This window comes from Juglans regia, chromosome 7, assembly GCF_001411555.2.
Source record: "Juglans regia cultivar Chandler chromosome 7, Walnut 2.0, whole genome shotgun sequence".
In the NCBI taxonomy this organism is placed as follows: Eukaryota; Viridiplantae; Streptophyta; class Magnoliopsida; order Fagales; family Juglandaceae; genus Juglans; species Juglans regia.
In genome coordinates, this window is record NC_049907.1 from 8332589 (window position 1) to 8353659 (window position 21071).

A 21071-nucleotide genomic window follows, 5' to 3' on the forward strand; every position below is an offset into this window, starting at 1 on the left:
CCCTAGGGTTTTTGCATGAGAAAAATATTTTGAAAATATCACTACACTTAAACTCATTCACATTTTCAAAATCTAGGGTTTTTGGTGAGTTGATTTCTAATATGCTACGTTATATTTTTTAGATTTTGCTAATATTATCGTTGGACTTTTGTAAGTAAACTTCCAACCTATCTTTGATATTATTAGTATATATTATGTGAACTCTTGTTTGTTTACTTGCTTGAACGATGTGATTATTTGCTTGACTATTGCTATTATTTCATATGTGCATTCGGCCTATGTGATGCTATAAATATTTGTATGAAATTGTGGTTTGAAGCATGACATTTCATGATGTTATATTCGGCCCTTGTGTATTTATTCATGAAGTTGTTGCTAAAATCTAGTATTCTATGATGTTATTTTCAGCTAAGATTAGAAGTGATGAGATGCAATATCTTGTGAAGTATGATTAAGCTAAGTCTCAAATATGATACATGTTAGTTTCGGTTTTGCCTTGTACATTGGTTTTGCATGTTTGTTTGGACATAAGAGCTAATGGAAGCATGATATTATGAGTTGAATTGATGAAAATACATAGTTTGGAAGTCGTAGATGGATCGGCCAAGACATCTTTTGGGTTATAAAAATCTGTTTGGTGTTTGGATGAAGGAATATATTATGTTTGCATGAAATTATCCTTGCTTATATGTTCTAATATTTATAAGCTATGATATGAGATGCATGCTATGGAATGAGCTATGTTTTTTGGTTTTTACATGTTGCATGAACAAGATTTATGTTTCGTCATGAGTCCATGTCACATGTCTCATGCATTTAGGTCCATGTTTTAAAAGAAAAGTCTACTTATAAAAAAAAAATGTTTTAAAAGAAAAGTCAAAGATGTTTTATAACGACCCCAAATGCTAGAATGATGAATGCCCTAGTGGAACTCCCTGTCCACTCTGGAGTGTCTAAAGTCAAGTGGAAATCTCTGAGTTGACGAAGTACAGTCGACGAACCTCGAATGATTCTTATGGAAGGATACCAGAACGAGGTTGCATCTAAAGCTAGTGGGTGCGTATTACGGTGATCAAGAAGAAATATGCAAACTCCTATAAAGGAATATGTTTATGTTTATAACGTAGTCACCTCGATCAAGTAGATTGTTAGTTGATGCAGTAACTAGCGGATAACACACGGTACTTAGGGAAGCCATGAGGTATCCATATTTTTGTGTGTGTGTGTATGTGTGTGTGTGTGTGTATGTATGTATGTATGTAGTATTAAAATAGCAGTCAATGTGAGGGGTTGCCACACTATATAGGTAAATTAATTATATCTTACAATTATATATACATATATTATAAATAAGGGTCTCTAATATTATAGTCATATCTGTTTTTGTGCATTTTTTTTTTATTTTGTGAAAATACATTTCCGGCGAGTACAATTGGTCGGCAATAAATTTTTTCGTCCATTTAACTTATTTGCGACGATCACATATTGTCGCAAATACTCTATTTCAGCGAAAATAACCTACTGGGAATATATAGCAGCGACGATAATCTATAATCGCTGGAAAAAAGATATAGTCATTTGTAGTGATTTATTAAGTTTTTGTAGCGATAAATATTGTTGCAATTGACTTTTTCCAATGATTTAATTGTAAATGGAAACGACATTTTAAGCCATTTTTAATACATTTGTGACAGACTAAAACCGTTGAAAATAGTATCTTTTTGCGACGATTTTTGCATATCGCTAAAGTTGGTCAGAAATGGCACTCTAATTTCATAAAAAATGCAGTGAATTAAAAATCGCCAAAATTGATCAAATGCAGCAATTATTGGGAGTATTTGTAACGATTTTGAGCGCTGAAAAAAGTCAGATTTCTTGTAGTGTATGTGAATGATATGATATGAACAAGACATTTGAGCTCCATGATATGAAATAACATGATATGCTATGAAATGATATGACATGATATGTTATGCATTAAATGCTATATATATGATATGAAAGAAATGATAAGGAATGATGAGACTTGTTCTCAATACAATATGTTATGACATGATGTGAATTGGCATGATATTTTATGATATGAACAAGAACCCAAGTTCAAATGATATGAACATGTGTTAAGAGCTCAAAAGATGAAAAAGTCATTTTTACAAGAAAATTCCATGATGCATAAGTCAAAGTTTTATGTCATACGTACATGTCCACGCATTTGTTTGTATTTGCTTTTATATGCTTATGATATATGTGGTATGTTGTTTGTTTACTTGTTGAGATTTTTTGAAATTTCATTGTGGTAGTTTCCACTACCATTTCCCATCCGAAATGGTAGAAGCTGTAACATGTACTCCGAATTCTCGAGAACTATGAACCTAGACGATTCTATGATAGAGGACAGGTATACTATATTGACTCGTTACGACTATACTGTAGATGCATTGAAACACACGACCTCGTTTCTCAGGGAAATTCTAGCTAGTAATAGTCAGATCGAGATCGATGACACGATCTCCCGACCATCCAAAATTTTGAAATTTTGGTAGAATATGGATCAATTGTCTACTTTTCTTGAGCGAGCCTCGAAGGCCTCAACTGACGCAAAGGCAACGGTGGAAGACTTAGGACTGTTACCACCCGAGCCTCAGAAATCTCATGGGGTTTTTGGTGTCTGACTCCTGATGGGACAATAGTGATAAAGAGGACAAGAAGCTAAGATGTTTTGTGGGAAAACTTATGACTTAAGGTTTCACTTTTTGAGGAACAATGTTTTGATGGATCTCATGTTTTGGGAATGGTTTAAAATACACTATTTTATTTTGGAAGTCTTTTGGAAAACACAACTCTTATTTTGAAGTGCTTATGCTATATGAAACTTTGGGATATTTGCACTTATTGGTACCATATGTCTTTTTATTTTGCCACCGTGCTTAGGTGAGATAGAAAAAAAAATCGTTGCAATTTTTATTCCATACTGCTATATGCTAGGTGTTTTGCATCTTAACTGTCATGTACGATGGATATATAACCTTATATTATATATCCCGACGCATTCAGTCACTGTCAAATCTCAAGCAGGGGCTGGGGGCATCGCAAACTGCCAGGAGTATATGTGGTTGAGCCGTAACCAAGAGTCTATAGGCAAACTTCAATGAGAAGGCTCTGGCTCCTAGAGGATGGTAACAAAATTAGTTTATCCTCGATCCTTTGGATGTGTACTTGCAGTTTGAATACTGTTTTTCAAGTTGTTGATTACAAGGACTAGTTTGTACAAAAATGAAAATTGTAACATAGGAGAAAGGGTTTAGTAATGGTCAGACATAAGTAGAGATGGTGTCTTGGGTATTTGGAATGCCTCTCTAAATAAATCCAAGAGGAGCTTGTGTTTAGAGGGACTTGGACCTTGGAGAAAAGAAACATTTGAAACTTGTAAGGTATTTTTCCTCGAGGCTATGAATCTTCAGGGAGCCCATTCGTACCTTGTTCTTTTTTCTTTTTGTAAATTATTTCTGCTAGCTGCTTGAGGGCCCAAAATCGATAAGCCTATGTTCAATCAACATGCCAAGAAAACTGAAAGCGCAGGCCTCAAATACCCCCTAATCCCATGTATACCATAACGGCATGATCTCACCAATATAGACATTTATGAGATCTTTTCGTTATTTCAAACTATGTTGACAAACCAAATTATCAAAATACCTATGCTTTAAATTAAATGACTATCCATTTCATTTCACTTAAAATGGAAAAATCATTATCCCAAGTCGAACATAAGCCACTGCAAGTCCAATACACAGTGAAGGGTAGGTGGATAAATCGTAGAAGACTATAGGGTTCAAAGAAAATGGTTTTTCATAAGGATTTATTATTTAAAATAAGGAAAATGATACGCATACAACTATTTATGCTATTTGGGATAGCATACAACTATATATGCTACTTGGGGTATCACAGTGTAACACCTCAATGGAAAACCCAAATCACATGACCTATATTTCAAAAGGACTAGTCAATAATACAGTTGAAATCATATTAAAATTTTATAAAGAGCAATAACTTCTCATTCCCAAGCAATTTAGAATCTTATACACCACCTACCCATATTTTTATTATATGTGGTATCACAATCTACTCCCTTTAAATTCTCGACATCCTCGTGGGGCAGTCTGTCGTAGATAACATGGCTCAAGTCTCACATTTCTCATTGACTAATCCTTTTGGAGTATAAGCCATGTGGTTTGAGTTTTCCATTGGAGCATTACACACCGAACTAATGGTAGATTCTAACTCCAACTCTAATTGTACATATTAATCTGTTGCAAATTTCTTAATGGAGAAAACTTGGAGGAAAGAATCCAATTTCTATCTAATAACTACTTTTGTTTGAGCATCAACTATAGAAAATTGGAGAGATTTCCCATAATAGTATCCAATTGTATCATTGACTAGTCCTTTTAGAGTATAGGTCATGTAGTTTGGACATTCCATTGAGGCGTTACACACCGAACTAATAGTAGATTCTAACTCCAACTCTAATTGTACATATTAATCTGTTGCAAATTTCTTAATGGAGAAAACTTGGGGGAAAGAATCCAATTTCTATCTAATAACTACTTTTGTTTGAGCATCAACTACTGAAAATTGGAGAGATTTCCCAGAAAAGCATCCAAGTTATTCGAACCACCCTTGTAACATTAAGCAAACAAATCTGGTTCAAGCATACCGCAAACAGAATTCAGATAATCCCAGATGTTGAAGATTCAGAATGGATAAATATGGCACCATTTCATCCCTACAGGCTTATTGAACAACCTTAGGTCTCTTAGGCAAAATCTGGGGAAGCGTTAGATATTTAAGACCTTTGACTCTGAAAGTTCAATACAACGTTACAAAATAACAATATGATACATACCAATTACATGAAGCTCTTTAAGGACTTCAAATTCAAACTTATACTTGCCTTCTTCTAGCACAGAAAAACAACAGGGAATTCTACTATCCCTCCTACAGACCCCCCTCCCCTTCCCAAAAACCGAAAAAAAAGTGATAAGCACTATACTAATTTTCTATGGCATGCGAAAGTTTTATGTTACATAAACCCTTGGGACTCTTTAGAGGCAAGCCCAAATACCTCTTATTACTTATAAAAAAAAAAAAAAAAGGCTGTGGCTAGCCCTACTTGACATCAGCACCAGATGCATCTGTTGGCAATTTTGACCATGTCAGAGAGTTCTTTAACCCAGTCATCCTCCTACGCAAGAGCATAGATAGGCTTACCAGCAGACAAGCAGCAGCTACCAAAGGAATCAAAACACCAATATTTCTTTTGGGCCAACTCTTCAAAACCAACTCTGCAGGCAACTTGCCAGCAAGACTGCCCATCGAATTATTCAACTTCATAACCTCAACTGCATTCAGCATACCAACAATTGTATATGGCATGCTGATATTCGAAGGCCCAACACTGACACTCAAAACCCCAGAGGCATCTGCATCGACAACGAAGTCAGCATAGAAGGGAGAAGCCAATACATAATTGGTAGCTCTCGACAAATCCAAATCTTTATACGCCAAATTCCCATTAACATACACGTTGAAATACAGCAAACCGAGTGAAATGCTAGCAATATCACAAAAATGCAACCGAACAAGATACTTAAACCCTCCAGCCACGGGAAACACCCATGTAATATTGACATCAGGAACTGAAGCATTCGTACTACGAATCACTCGAGCAGTGTTATAGACGTTATCAGGAGCAACCTCACGGCTTGCACCTCCCATCTGATACCAAATTCGACCACTAAAATACACCCTTTTTGACCCAAAGCTCGAAACCAAGAATTCACCATCGGGAATCCAAGTCCTCCACAAAGTATCGTTAAAAGGGGTCACTTTAGGCCCTCCCACACTGACCCTATGCACAACTTCAAGCGCTTGCATAGCCAACCCATCAAATTCGTCAGTTTTCTCAGAATTAACATACTCGGCCGTATCTAGGATTAAATCTTTAGGCGCAGAGAGCACTTCAAGTGCGTTCACAAAAGCAAATTTAGACTTTTTAGCGGGAATAAACGTGATTACAAGCTTTTCAGTATCAACCCAGATCAGGTACTCCTTCACCCTAGGGCTTACTACCTCCCCACCGATAAAATCGCTCAGAACCACAAACCCATTGACCAAAACGTGAAATTGCGCATCCCCAAAATCAAATTTCGAAGAATTGAGCTTCTGGAAATGGAAGCGTACCATGTGGGTCCCTTTTTCTTTGATCTCAAACTCGTACCTGGAAGGCCTGGTGAAGACCCTGGCCGATTGATAGATTCGGGGAGAAACATCATGAGGGTTCTCGTTTCTGAGCGAAGCGGACCGGCTCGAGTGGAGTGAGTACGAGTTGCGACAAGATGCGTCAGAAACAAATCGGCGATTGTCCACGACAGAGTCCACGATGGATCCGCAGTCGACGAGGTAGTTATCTATGGGGGAGAATAAGGTGTAAGAGAGAGCTGAGAGGGTACCGAGAGAGAGTAGGAGGAGAAAGAAAACAAACTTTCCATGCGGAAACTCCATTAGAGAGAGATTGAGAGCTGAGCTGAGAGCCTGAGAGGCCAAAAGTTTGGGGTTTGTAATAAGCTAGCTCGCTGGGGAGGATGAAGAAATGGAGCGAGGTTAAGAGGTCCACGCGCATTGGTGTGACTGACGAAAACAGCCTGGCAAAGTTGCGCAGGACGCGCATCAAAGCGGGACCCTCAACCTTTCAAAGTGGGATTCACTTTAGACGACAATGGGAGGATGCCGTTTTTGACGGGGTTCAAGTCCACACCGCACAATTCTTATTGATGAATAGATATACAATTTTTTATTACTTTCTATTATATGAAAATCATTTTTATTATAAGATAATAAATATCATTTTTTTATAATATCTCACAAATTTACTTTTCTTATTTATATCGACTAAAGAAAAGCAAACATTTGATCTAAGAATAAGTTGTAAGTCTATTATTATTTTTTTAATATTAAAAATAGTTGAGGTTTCGAATTTTTTTTGTTCTTGAAAAGTAGAAAAGTATCACCATTCTAAAAATTATAACAACTTTTTTTTTTTATTATCATCATGGGTTTATTAAAAGCTTGTTAAAACATGTCTAAATTTTTTTTTGAGTAATTTAAGGATATTTAGATCTTAAATTTATTTCAAAATTCACAAAATGTTAATAGAGTCACCATAAGAAAACTGCTTATTTACTGTTATATATTTATTTTTTATAAAAAATATTATTTTTTGTCAAAATAAATCTATTCTCATCACAAATAGATATTTTCATCACGAATAACTCGTCGTGACTAGTTTGTAAAATTTTCTTTAAATTATAAGTTCTTACGCAAAGTTAAAGACCTCGAGCAAAAGAGAAATAAACCCATGAATTGGGTTGTATAATATTTATACAAATATTAAAAAGACCCACTTCATAGGTCTCTCTTCTACTTCAAATCTCTTTAGACATCTTAATTATAAAGTCGGTATTAGATCATGTGTTTTTTTTTTTATTGGGTTAAGAGGGAATATAAAAAGAAAGAAGGGGAGAGGAAAGGGGATTAATGGATCATGGATGCGTCCAAAACTACAGAAGGTTAGCTCTCATGTAAACAGCGAGTGGTCTTACGCGGGACTTTGGTAGCCAATCAAAGACAGAAAACGAGGTCTAGTGGATGTCATTATACGTGCAAGAGTCAAGAACTCGTTTTCTTTTAGGTTAGGGGCTAACCCAATTTTATTTATTTATTTATTTCATTTTTAGGAATTAAGTGGACACTTATTTGAGAATGTCTCTAAATAATCAAATTAATGAAACCTCAAACAAATTCTTGATAATTTTCACATTATTGGAACTCACTTGAAAATTAATGCAACATAATCTTGTGTATATAAATAGAGAAATTTTATTTGCAGTCTCACTTAGAGATTGTATGTACAGACCCTTTATTAAATGAAAAAAAAAATATTATTTTAGGAAGAATATTTTTATAATTTTAAAAAAATTTTAAAAATAAAATTATCTATACTTGCATTGCAATCCCTTTTGGGAACCTCATATAGATAAATATGAATTATGTATTGATTCGTTCACATTAAGGATAAAACATTAAAAATATATTTCAATTCCACGTCCATTTGTATGGATACTTGGTCTTTTCCTGCCGCCTTCTTAATTGTGTACAATTTGCACCATATATGTGTTAAAAACATGAGTATACAAATAAGATCAGAATGATAGAGTTTTCAGCCAAATTAACCTATTTATAATATTTCGCATGCTGATATAAATTAAATAATAAAATTTAACAAGTGTTAATTTCACATAGTATCTATTTATATTATATCTTAAGTTCGAACATTGATTTTATACTCTATCCAATTTAATTAAATATTTTATCATATGTCTAGATTAATCTTACATGATATTCAAGGAATTGAGATATTATGGAAAAATTATATAGACATAAGACATATATATTGGAGAAAACATTCTACAACCTAATTTAGAGGAAAACTCTATTGGTTATAAAGGAATCAACTTAGTAATTAAGAAGACAGTAAAAAAGAAAAGAAAAGAAAAAAAGAACTTGTTTTTGTCAGCGAAATTCAATAATTTCATCCTCACTGCATTCTCCCACGTCAATAACCATTGTGCCATTGTCCTGAGTCGGCAAGATCCTGCAGCAGTTTCTTCTTGGAGACTGCTCAAAACACAAAAGAGTAATCTAATTAGTTATTAGTTACAATCAATATGCAGTTCATTGTTATTAATTAAGCATCTAATTAATTTGGTCCTCAATTTGAACATCTATTCATTTTTTTTTATTTTATTTAGAGGAGGGAGATTTTGAACTCCAGACTTTCATTTTAGAGACTGATCAGGATTATGCCAACCACATGCCTTCGGCCAATTTGAACATTTAATTAAATTAACCATATATATGCAAAAAATTTAAAAAATTAATATAAAAAAGGATTAAAAAAAATTCATCAATTACCTTCTCCCATATATATGGGTTGGGCTTCTTGTAGACCTCCACTTTATCAATCCGAGAAGGGTCCTCCATTTTCCAATTACAGTGTGGGTGTGGACTTTTATCAAGGGAATAGACACTAAATATTGTTTGATTATTTTGTGCATCATCATCACATGATGCGGTAGTAGTGGCGGCTTTGGAAATGTAATACACAAAGGGGTATTGACAGGGGCTCTTGCCGAGGGGACGAGTGTTAAAGGCAAAGCCTTTGTAGTCAGCTTTGGGGTACCAATTGTAAAAGGTTCTGGCTGGAATCTCTAGCTCTCGAGCTGTCAAAATGCCCCGAAATATCTGAATTGCGTAGCCCCATGACACAGATACCGTCCATCTCCGAGTCTTGTCGTAGCAAATGGATTGTTGCATGAGCCCCGCTGAGTCTAGCTTCATGGGGAGCGTCAGGCGTTGGAGGGCTCGGGATCGGTCCATATGAGGGAATATCGGCTCAATCACGTCTAGGTGGTGGAGGGACACCAATGGGGCAATTGGGTGCGCCGCAAGGAGTCCGAATATGTTGCCGTATACATCAAACTGAAAGTACAATTAATCTACCAATAATTAAGATCATGCAAAATTCATATATATATATATATATGCATATGATCACTGGTGTGGAGTGGAGGGTGTGTCCTAGCTCTCTACCCAAATTTACGAGTAGAAAGACTTCTATATCATGTTATACATGATCACCTCTAGATTCCCAAGCAACGTTGCTTGGGAAAAATAAGTTAAGCTGATCATTGCTCTGAAATATGTACTGGACATGATGAGAAGTAACACAGTATATCTTGCATGTATTCTAAACAATTAGCAAAAAGAAGCAAGTGATATGAAAGAATAACCTGGTGAAATCCTTGTTCCTTGGTGAGAGGAACACCAAGCTCGGCCATGCAAGCCTGAATCCGATCATCCGATCCGTACAAACCTGGGTATCTTTGTATACACCTATCCTGCATTTTTTCAAGCGCCTTTGCTAATCCATAACTAATAGCAAACCCACCACCACCATACGCCATATTGTACGAAAATTGTATGTTCTGCAGATGACTCTCGGACGTGCTACCAATATAATAGTAGTGATTATGATCGTATTTCTTTAGAACTCTGACCAAATTGTCAGGAACAAAAACAGTGTCATCATCCCCCATCACAAACCACCTCACATCCTCCAAACCCAGCCTCAAAGTCTCCGAAACTATGCGCGATATGCGTATCGCCGACCCGTGGCCTTCTAGGTTTTTGTACGTGAACTTCGAGGTGTCATTGGAGATCTTCAATGGCGGTAGAAGTTTTTTTTCATCAGCTTCTGTTTTTACATGCTTGTCCAACCAAACAAATCCACGCGTTTCGTTTGGTCTCCACCATATCTTGATGTAGTTTTTCCTATGATCCCAGAGCTTGGCTGAGGCTCCAATGCCGAAAACTACGTGGGAGAGGTTCGTTTTGATCTCTGGGGGTTCATGAGGATCATGACCCTGATCAGTTCTTGGCAGTCCGGGCGGCGATAAGATTATGTCGGATCTGTGATGAGTGGTGAAATCTTGTTTGGTACAAAAACAGAAAAGATCCACGAATCTTAGGGAGCAAAAGACGTATATGACAGGAATCAAGAGGAAAAGGAAGGCCAATGATTTTAGAACAGACCAAGTCGTGCGAAGTTTTTCTGAATTTTTTGTATTGGTTTTCATGGTGTAGGGTATGCAGAGATTAGAGGCCGGTGCATGAAGCTTTTTCATGGCGTACTAGGGTTTACAGATATTATTAGAGGGGAGGGTTTGAGAATTTATGAGGTGATCAGATATATATCGATATGAAGAGGCTTTGTAAAGTTGAAGTAGCCCTCTGAAAACAGAACTCTTTTCTACCGAGTTATCCAATTCAAGTTGAACAACGTAGTTTAATTAAGTTTATCCAGAAAACTGAAAATAATATATATGTGCTATTTTCGCGTGGGAAAAATAGTTTCAAATCCTTCCCCTACTATGAGAAAAACAACGGAAACCACGTTTAAGCCCATAAACAGCTAAGAATTGGGTACGTATATACCTATCCACATGAACATTTCATCTTATGTACGTCTCTCTCATTGAATTAATTAGGCATACGATTGGAGTGGATTAATAAAGGGAGTAAGTTGAAGTAATTAAGACATTCTATGAAATTACCCAAATAGCGTAGTGATCTCTCCAAATACTACAGTGAATCCGGCCTTTGCATGCAATGTTTTTCACGGTATAGGGTTTATATATATTTGCAGTTTTAGGGTGTACGATTTCTTTGAAAAAAATTGATAAATTTGAATATGAAAACTTTTTTTTTTTAATAGTGGATCCTATTTTTTTTAAAAGAAAGTACTTGTATGAGACTTATACAATCTAAAACTATATCAAACATTACTCAATTTATATTTAATCACTTTCTCTACTTGAAAAATTGATTTACTCGTGATTGTGGGTTGCAATTTGTGTTTGCAGGTCGTGTTTGTGCCACGTCAAGTCATAGATATTCGACTATATAGGTTAACCCGACCCCAATCCCGACTCGTTAAGCTAAACGTACGTGTCAAATTTTTAAATCCAAACCCAACTCATTTAAATAACGGGTCGTGTCACTCGTTTAATAATTAATTAAAAATAAGTCAACATGACACGACTTATTTAACTCGTTTCATGTAAATATGTTGAACTAACACGCATAATCTATTTGATATGATTAACATAATTTCACACAAAAGTTAAAATCTATATTTATTAGTAGTCACAATATCTAAAAAAATAATAAGACTATCTACTAATAAAAAATATTAAGATTTTTTAAATTTTAACTTATAATAAAACCAACATTACAAAGCCCGCAATAATAAATATGAGTATAGATCTAGAATTACAATTCCAATAATAAAAATATAAGTATATTGAGAAATATCAATATTACAAACTAATAAAAATATAAGAATATTGAGAAATACCAATATTACTATATAAACATATATAGTACTATTCATCTTAAACTTATAGGTCGTGTTATGTCACTACAAGAAAACTGCTTATTTACGATTAGTTAATTCTAGCGAAATGACTATTTACAACTAAAATTAATTGTAAAAAATCTTTTGATTGCAATAAAATGGTCACAAAAGTTCATTTTTCTTGTAGTGCGTATTATCACCCTACCGATCGTGACCTAGAATTATTTTGACAAATTATTATGCGCAGTCTTTGGGTTTGGTTTTTTTCAAACTAATTTCCCGTGTTGAAACAGTTCTAAAGGATTATTGGCTTTAGTTTAGTGACGGAAAATGCTAACGTGACGCATACATTGATACTTGTAATGTCATAAACAATATTCATAGAACGGGCATATCTTCTTTCAAAAATTTTATGGATCATCATTTTTATATTATATATATTTTTTATTCGTTTTCTTATCATATAAAGATGATAAGTAAAATAACTTATAGCAGAGAAAAAAAAATTTAAACATGTGTGATTTGCGTTGTAGGCAGCTGGCCGGATAGGAAAGTTCATGATCTTCTTCGCACATAGCTAGCATTTAAAAAAAATTAAAATTTCCCGGTCAACATGTTAGGTCAACATAAATATTAAAAGGTAAAATAAATTGAAAAATCAACTAAGTCAAATATAAAAATACCCAAAAAAAAAAAAGTAAACTTCAAAAATGAAAAAACTAAACAAAAATTCATAAACTAAATCTAAGAAAAATAAAATAGATAAATTATAAACTAAGAACAGAAAATAGAGAACTAAATTAAAACCAAAAAACTAAAAAAGAAAAAAACAATACATTAATAAAAGAAAAAACTTTAAATTAAAAAAAAAAAAAGGCGCCACTCTTGAGGGATTGTGAGTAGGGGTGGCAAATCATGTTTTTGGATCGTGTTCGTGTCATGTCAAATTATAAACATTTGATTATATAGGTCAATCAGAACTTGACTCGTTAAGCTAATTGTGTCAAATGTGTTAAACCCTAACCCCAACCCATTTAGATAACGGGTCGTGTCACCTATTTTGATCGGTTTAAATGGAGTGAACTAACACACATAACTCATTTGACCTGATTAATATAATTTCACATAGAAATTAAAATATATATTTATTAGTAGCAACAATATCTTAAAAAATATATATCAATATTTTTTAAATTTTAACATATAATAAAATCAATATTACAAATTATATAATAACAAATATTAGCATAGGTCTAAAATTACAATCAAAACAATAAAAACAATAAAAGCATAAGCATACTGAGAAATATTAATATTACAACTTAACAATAATAAAATTTAAATTTTGAAATAAAATCTAAATGAGTTAAAACATGTTGATTTCTTGTTAAGTGGGTTGACCCGTTAATAAATTTTGTCTTAATGGGTCAACCTGTTTTGACCTGAACCTGTTAACATTAAATCCAAACTCGCTAATTTCGTGTCGTATTCGTGTTGAGTTCACAATTCTTCTCACATATTGTCACCCCTAATCGTGTGTGAACACGAAGGGCACTTGGTTTTCTACCGTTTTAGTTTATTATTTTACAATTTAGTATTTCTTAAAAAAATTGTTTATGAATTTAATTTAATTTTTTATATTTTTAGGTGTTTTATTTTTAATTTAGTTGTTTTTTTTTTTAATTTTATTTTCTGACTTTAAATTAAATTTTATTTTATTACTATTTTGTTTTTAAAAAAGATGATAGTATGCCTCTCAAATATGTCCATCAAATGTGCTCACTCATATATTTTTATTTATTTTTATTTGTTCTTAATGATTAAGAAAGTGGCTATTAATGAATTTATTTATTTATTCTTAATAGTTAAGATGTTTAAAAAATATTTAAAGAAAAAGAAAAAAAAAAAAATTCATTTATACTAATGTGCATATTTAAGATGCACATTTATGTGCACCGTAGTATTCTTTTACTTTTTAGCATTTTATGTTTCCTACGATTTGACTGTGCTTTTATATTTTGTTTAAATACTGGCTGCGTATATAGGAAATGTGTCATTTTATAATTGATTATGATCAAACAAGTATGTAACATGTCAATATTTTTGTCAATAAAATAACATATTTTTAACAAATGGATCAATTTGGATATAAAAAAATGATATTTGCAGATTAAGGTGTGCTGGTCCCACACAATCTTTTTGAAAAAGGAAAATGATACTTGGCCTCACGATTTTGCCCCTCAAAGTTATCATTTTGGTATTTTAATTTTTTTTTATAATAGTTAAGTAATTGACTATTAGTGAAGTGGTGTATTTTTTAAAAATATTTAAAAGAAAAAAAAAAGGTGCAATTGTACTAATGGTAAGTTTGCGGAGGCAAAATTGTAGGGCCCATTAGCAACACCATTTGAAAAAAAATGGTAAATCTAAGATCTATAAAAAAAAATTATTTTTTTAATAGTGGATCTTACTTTTTTTAAAATGAGTGTACAAAGTCTGCATACTTCAAAACTGAATCTAGTATTACCCTTTAGATTAATATCTAGTACTTGTAACAGGTTTCACATTTTAAAAAAATGATCTTATGGACACATTTGATTCAAGAGGAGTTGGAGGAGGTAGCTACAATTGCAAAAATAATTTGGTCAATGAGGAATTCAATTACACATAGAAAGGGCTTCGCTCACCCAAATATGCTTGTCAAAAAGGCTAAGGAGGAGATACATGCATTTAGGAATGCTCATGTCACTCTTATGTCCCCTAGACCAAATATATCATAGGTGGCTCGATCCTGGGAGAAACTTCCAGCAGGAACCTATAAAGTCAATTGGGATGCAGCCTTAGATAAGTCACAAGGGCAGCCCTAGTTTCTTAGAGAGAGAGACTCCTCATTCTCTCTAACCCCCCTCCCTCCCTCATCTCTAATTCCTCTCATCTCTAGTTTTCTCATTTTCTTTTCATTTCTTGGTGTTTTTCAGGGTTAAGTATGGAGGAAGGCCGATCTACTACTCTCCGGTGTCTGGTGACCACCACGCACCCCACCGCAAGGTTCCCAAGGCACCGATCTTTCAGATAGACGAATAATTTCATTGAATGCAACAACGCGTGTATTCCACGTGCCACCACTCAAGGTGTATTTTTGCCGCCACGCGCGACCTTTTTGGGTCTAGGACCATTGGTTACGTTAGACCTGACCGTCCGCCATTCCCCCGAGGGTGGCGTGTGACCCTTCACACGCCATCACAGTCGATGTTTGTATTAGTTTTTTCCTCCAAGGTTATAAATGCAGATCTATATCTTTAAAAAATGTAATCCGTTATTTTACTCTTTTTTTAATTTATGTAATGTCTTTTGTTTTTTTTATAAAAAAAATACATAATCTCTTGGACTTTCTTCTATAGAGTGTATCATCAATTCTGTTTTAGACGAAGTGTGGAGTTTGGCTTACTCTTCTCATTCTTAGATGAAATATGAGATTTGATTAACTATAAAGTTGTACTATCTCTCAAACTATAAATTTATAGAGATTTACAGTATTAGACGTGACCATGTCAATCATGAGCCATGTCTATAGGCATTGGGCCATAGTCAGGGACTCGAAAGGGCAAGTGATAGCCACTTTTCGAGCATGTATGGTGCTGCCTGCAATTGCTTTTCTTGCAAAAACCTATGCATTTATGATGTCTACCAACTTCTGTCAAGACCTTGATCTAAGTCAGATTATTCTTCAAGGGATGGGCTTCAGGTGGTTAATGCACTAAACAAGGAGACAATAGATTGGAGCCAGATTGGTTTTCTGGTAGAAAATACAACAATATATATTGCTGAATTGATTCTCAAACTGGTCAGTCCAACATGTCAAACGTGATGCTAACACTGCTGCTTATAGGCTTGCTAAAGATGCCCTAAACCTCTATGAAGATTTGATAGACACTATGGAAGTTCCAGAATGTATTTGTAAAACACTTCTTCTAGGGGCAGTTGTGAACTGCAAACGGCGCACAATCGGCATCTAAAATAATACTTTTTAATTCCCACGTGGATTAATTTTTTTTAAAAAAAGAACAACCGAAAAGACTAAGAAGAGAAATGCGGGAAAGTGAGCTTCTTCTTCAAGCCAGTTTTCAGACTTCGAATGTTCTGAGATTGCCGTACGGAGAAAGTGGAAAAAAGTTTCTTTGCTTGTTGAAAGAAAGTGGAAAAAAAACTGGGAATCATCATCAGTTTGAATATTTTCTTCTGAAAATGACAGTGTGGGTCTTCGGCATCTTCGTCTCACGGTCTTCATCTTCTTCTTCACTCTACTGTGTGGGTTTTCATCTTCTTCTTGACCATGTGGTAAGAAATCATAGTTTGGATTGTGCTTTGAATGTATTGGATGAATATCCTCAGTTTTGAAGCTACTTTTTCAAGCTTGAAACCATGTCTAAAAATGTATAAAAATGAGTTTCGGTTTCTCAAAACAGAAGCTATTTTATGACTTTGAACTCAAATAACATGCATAGTAGTTTCAAACCACAAAGAATGGTAAAAACTGGAAATCACTTTGCACATTGGTTGACGCTATTACTCTCTGATTACCACTGTAAATTGAAGAATGGAAAACTTTTGTTACTTGTTTGTAAAGCGAGTACGCCTCCTCTGGTTTGCCACATTTGGCATATGCATCTCTTTGACTTATATATTATTTTCTCATAAGTTGGGAAATGCAGAACAGCTGCAAAGACTTCTTGGGTTTTTTTCAACTTGTGTTGCTTTGCATATAAACTAATCAAAGAAGCAATTGTGGCAGCCTCCAGTCTACAGCCTAGCTTGATCAATTGACCTGTAGTTTATGCTTTAAAAGCATCACCTGTGTAGAAATAAAACGAGAAGTTGGTTCATTTCAGCAGATATAGATTAAAAGTCAACAAGCTTTTACTCTTAGGCCCTTGACAGAGACGTTTGGATTCGAAGATGAGTTGAGATGACTTGAGATGGATTGTGAATAGTAATGAGATGAGTTGTGAATAGTAGTGAGATTTGTGAGTTAAAGTTGATGAATAGTAATGAATAGTAGTGAGATGAGTTGAGATGAGTTGAGATGAGCTGAGATGAGCTGAGATCTCTTTCGAATCCAAACATTAAAAGAAACATTAATCAACCTTACTTGCCTTCTCTAATGAAGTTCTTAATAAACTAGTTCACAATTGACAAGCAACTAGCAGTTGCAAGCAACAACTTCAGATGTTTATTTTTCTCATTTTGTTTTAGATTTTACAAGTTTGAAAAGTCTAAACATGAGCTACTTTCTTACTCCTCACATAGGAAATGCAATATTACATGACGTCTTATTAAAGAATATTTACATGTTTTTATCAGATTTGCTGCTTGCATTTTTCTTTACATGCTCATCCAGTGTTCTCTAGTTCAAGACCGATAAACTGAACCAAGACCAATAGATACATGCAGTACCCGGTGGTGTCCCACAGCACATACTGTGGTCATCAATTTGCTCAACTTGAAGACCAATAAACCATGAACCAAGTGACACATCTTCATTGGCATACTTATGCAATATAGGCCTGCAATAAAAACCAGTTTCCAAAGATCAGCATCTTTGTTTCAAAAGGAGAAGTACATGTATGTTTAAGTCTAGAGCCTATAACGTCCAAAGATCAGCATCTTGTTTTTTTTTTTTTTTTAAACAAGGAAAAAAAAATAGTGCCTTATGTTTGATTTGATCCAACTCAAGGTTTTCTTAACACAGTTTTCGGTCAATTTCACCTAATGCACATAACTTTGAAGTCCTAATGAAATTTTCAGAATATCTTTTTGACCTAGATGAAGAACAAAGATAATGCCAACACTGAATAGAACATCTATGAAGATGAAGTCCATGGCTCTTAATAGGGTAGCTAACTGATAGCAAATTAGGCAACTTCCATATGAAAAACATACTGGTTGATGGAAATGTATGTGGCTAGATCCTTTGAAATTGCATATATCTGCCCAGTTTCATGTCGGAAGTATTTATTCCCCTCTTCTCCAAATTTCCAGTACTCTAGTAAGTTGATACTTGACATCTATAGGGAACAAAGGAACTTAAAATATTAATATAGCATTGCAGATATGAAGCAACGATTAACATATAATGAAATATTAACAATTTCATCATTTTTGTGGGAAAATTAATCATTCTTGTCCATCATTTTTGCTCCTATAAAAATGGTTGTACAATTTTTTTTTATGCAGCATGTCAACATGGAAAAAGGAAAAGAAAACCCATCTCTCTCAACACCATCTAGCTCAAATCCCTCACTTGTGGTATGATTCTTAATATTTGATAGGAGTTTCAACTTGTAGTTGCTAATTATCATTATTATTGTTATGTTAGGACATCCCAACAACTGTTCCAAACTTTCCAAATTACATGCACGGTTACGGAGTAGGGCCTGCATGGTCTCCGGCTTTTATCACATATCCAAATGCATACCAATGTCCAAGCAACATGCAGATGGTGATGCAACTTCATTGTTTGTTTTTTTTTTCCCTAATTTTTGGAAGTTTAATTGATTTCTTTTTTAGCAGAATACTGGTTATCCATTTCAATATGGGATGAGACCTCCGACTCCTCCCATGGCTACAAGCTCCGGAACAACTGAAAGATTAGAAGAGGATACACCCGGGTGCAGGGAAACTGAAGCGCCTTGTTTCTCCTCTAGGGTTGGTGAACAAGGTGAAGAGGATAGGCTAGATTTAGGGGAAACTGGCGATGGCACTGCCGAGATACCTCCGTTAGACCGAATGGATGGTGGTGATATGATGGAGGAGCCAAAAGCGGAGATGGAGTTTGATTTTTTTGAGGAATTAATGAGCTATTATAAGATATATGCTAAGAAATGTGGGTTTGGATCCATGACACAAAGGAGTGAAAGGGATGACGAAGGGAGTGTCAAATATGTCACTCTTGGTTGTGCCCGTGGGGGGAAAGCTCGGAATAGGACAATGAATGTCGCCAAACCACGCCCGACAGGAAAGACTGACTGTAAGACAATGATTAATGTCTTAAAAGTTAAGAGGAAGATGCGGTTGACCACAGTTCATAATACCCATAATCACGGACTGAGTCCACAGAAATCTCGTTTCTTCCGATGTAATCGCGAAGTTAGTGAGACTGTAAAAAGGGTACTTGATACTAACGACCTAACTGGCATTCGAATGAACAAAAGTTTCGGATCTCTTGTTGTGGGTGCGGGAGGATTTGAGAATCTCCCATTTTTGGAAAAAAGATTGTCGCAATTACATTGATAAGGCAAGACATCTACGACTTGGAGCAGGTGGTACTGGAGCACTTCGAGACTATTTTTGTAGAATGCAGTACAAGAACCCCGGATTCTTTGCCTTGATGGATTTAGATGATGATGAGAGGTTAAAGAATGTCTTTTGGGCAGATCCACGCAGTAGGGCAGCTTATCAAGATTTTGGTGATGTGGTAACATTTGACACCACGTACTTAACAAACAGATACGGGATGCCCTTTGCTCCCTTTGTTGGTGTAAACCATCATGGGCAGTCCATTCTCTTGGGAGCAAGGTTAATTTCTAGTGAGGACACAGAGACTTTTACTTGGTTATTTTAGACTTGGCTGCAGTGTATGGATGATATAGCCTCGCCAGCTATTATTACTGACCAAGAATGAGCAATGAAAAATGCTATTGCCATTGTATTTCCAAAAACCCGACATAGATTTTGCATTTGGCATATATTAAAAAAAGTTCCCGAGAAACTTGGCTCCCATTGTGCCTACAAAAGTGGCCTGAAAACTCAATTGATGAAATGTGTGTAATGACACTCAAACTATTGAAGAATTTGAGAAATCGTGGGAAGAGGTAATTAGCACGTACAACTTGGAAGAAAATGTTTGGTTGCAAAGTTTGTATGCTGAGCGCACACATTGGGTACCAGTATTTTTTAAGGAGTATTTTTGGGCTGGCATGAGTACAACACAACAGAGCAAAAGCATGAATGCATTTTTTGACGGATATGTTCGTGCGAAGACAAACTTGAAGGAGTTTGTCGACCAATATGACAATGTGTTGAGAAAGAAAATCGAGAATGAAATCAGTTCGGACTTCCACTCATTTAGCGTTACGATACCATGCATCTCTAGATCTCCAATCAAGAAGAGATTCCAAGAGTTGTACACGAATGTAAAATTTAGGGAAGTTTAGCAGCAAGTTATGGGTGTACTCGATATGGATCCATCTCTACTTAGACGGGATGGTGTGAAGAAGACCTACTTGGTAGAAGATGAAATTTATGTTGAGGAGTTCACGAAACATGTTACATATTACGTGGACTTTAATGAGGAAGATTGTGATGTAAAGTGTTCATGTGGGTTCTTTCAAATGAAGGGGATACTGTGTAGGCATGTCTTGGCCATATTCAAATGTAACGGGATAAAGTACTTGCCGGATAGGTACATTTTAGATCGATGAGGGAATGACATCAAACGGAGATATACGTTAGTCCAGAGTACCTATGACACAGGAAATCAACGGGAAGATACTAACAGATATTCAAGTCTGTTGAATATTTGTTATCGGATGATTACTCATGCAGCGAGTTCAAAAGAGCATACTGAAGATGCAACTAAGAAGTTATATGCAATGATTGATTTATATCATGGCAACCAAGAACCCCCTTCGATGACCCAAACAGATTCCAATGTTGGTTTAACTACAAATGACACACCTACAGTTGGTAGTTCGCAGCAAGTACTCAGTCCACGAGTTGTGCGCGGAAAAGATAGACCCTCATCTCTAAGGAGAGCATCCAGGATGGAGCAAGAAATGCGGAAGGTTAAAGCGAGGACGAAGAAAGCAAATGTAAAGGGAAAACGTAAAGAGGTTCGATATCTATAATAACGAGAATATTTGCCACATAAATGTTTATTTGGATTGATTTATTTATGCTAATGGAGTGCTGATATAGATTTTTTACTTGTTACTTGACTATTAGCGAGATGGAGGAGATACACCATCTCAAA

At 35.1% G+C, this 21071-nt stretch overlaps 3 protein-coding genes across 3 annotated transcripts; 1 reads left to right on the top strand and 2 right to left on the bottom strand.

Moving 5' to 3' along the window:
* Positions 1 to 4817: 4817 nt before the first annotated feature.
* Positions 4818 to 6684, bottom strand: LOC118349027 (probable receptor-like protein kinase At5g24010). Its single transcript, XM_035692225.1, has one exon. It carries the CDS (start codon positions 6565 to 6567, stop codon positions 5173 to 5175), a length of 1395 nt encoding a protein of 464 aa, XP_035548118.1. The 5' UTR covers positions 6568 to 6684; the 3' UTR covers positions 4818 to 5172.
* A 1950-nt stretch (positions 6685 to 8634) lies between these two features.
* On the bottom strand, positions 8635 to 10808 carry LOC108981701. The gene is made up of 3 exons (XM_018952946.2): positions 9915 to 10808; positions 9037 to 9603; positions 8635 to 8739 (listed from the first exon to the last, which is right to left on the bottom strand). The coding sequence occupies exons 1-3, from the start codon at positions 10806 to 10808 to the stop codon at positions 8635 to 8637; spliced, it is 1566 nt and encodes a 521-aa protein (XP_018808491.2).
* A 7850-nt stretch (positions 10809 to 18658) lies between these two features.
* On the top strand, positions 18659 to 19661 carry LOC108981702 (protein FAR1-RELATED SEQUENCE 8-like). The gene is made up of 2 exons (XM_018952947.2): positions 18659 to 19271; positions 19360 to 19661. The coding sequence occupies exons 1-2, from the start codon at positions 18659 to 18661 to the stop codon at positions 19659 to 19661; spliced, it is 915 nt and encodes a 304-aa protein (XP_018808492.2).
* Positions 19662 to 21071: the final 1410 nt, after the last annotated feature.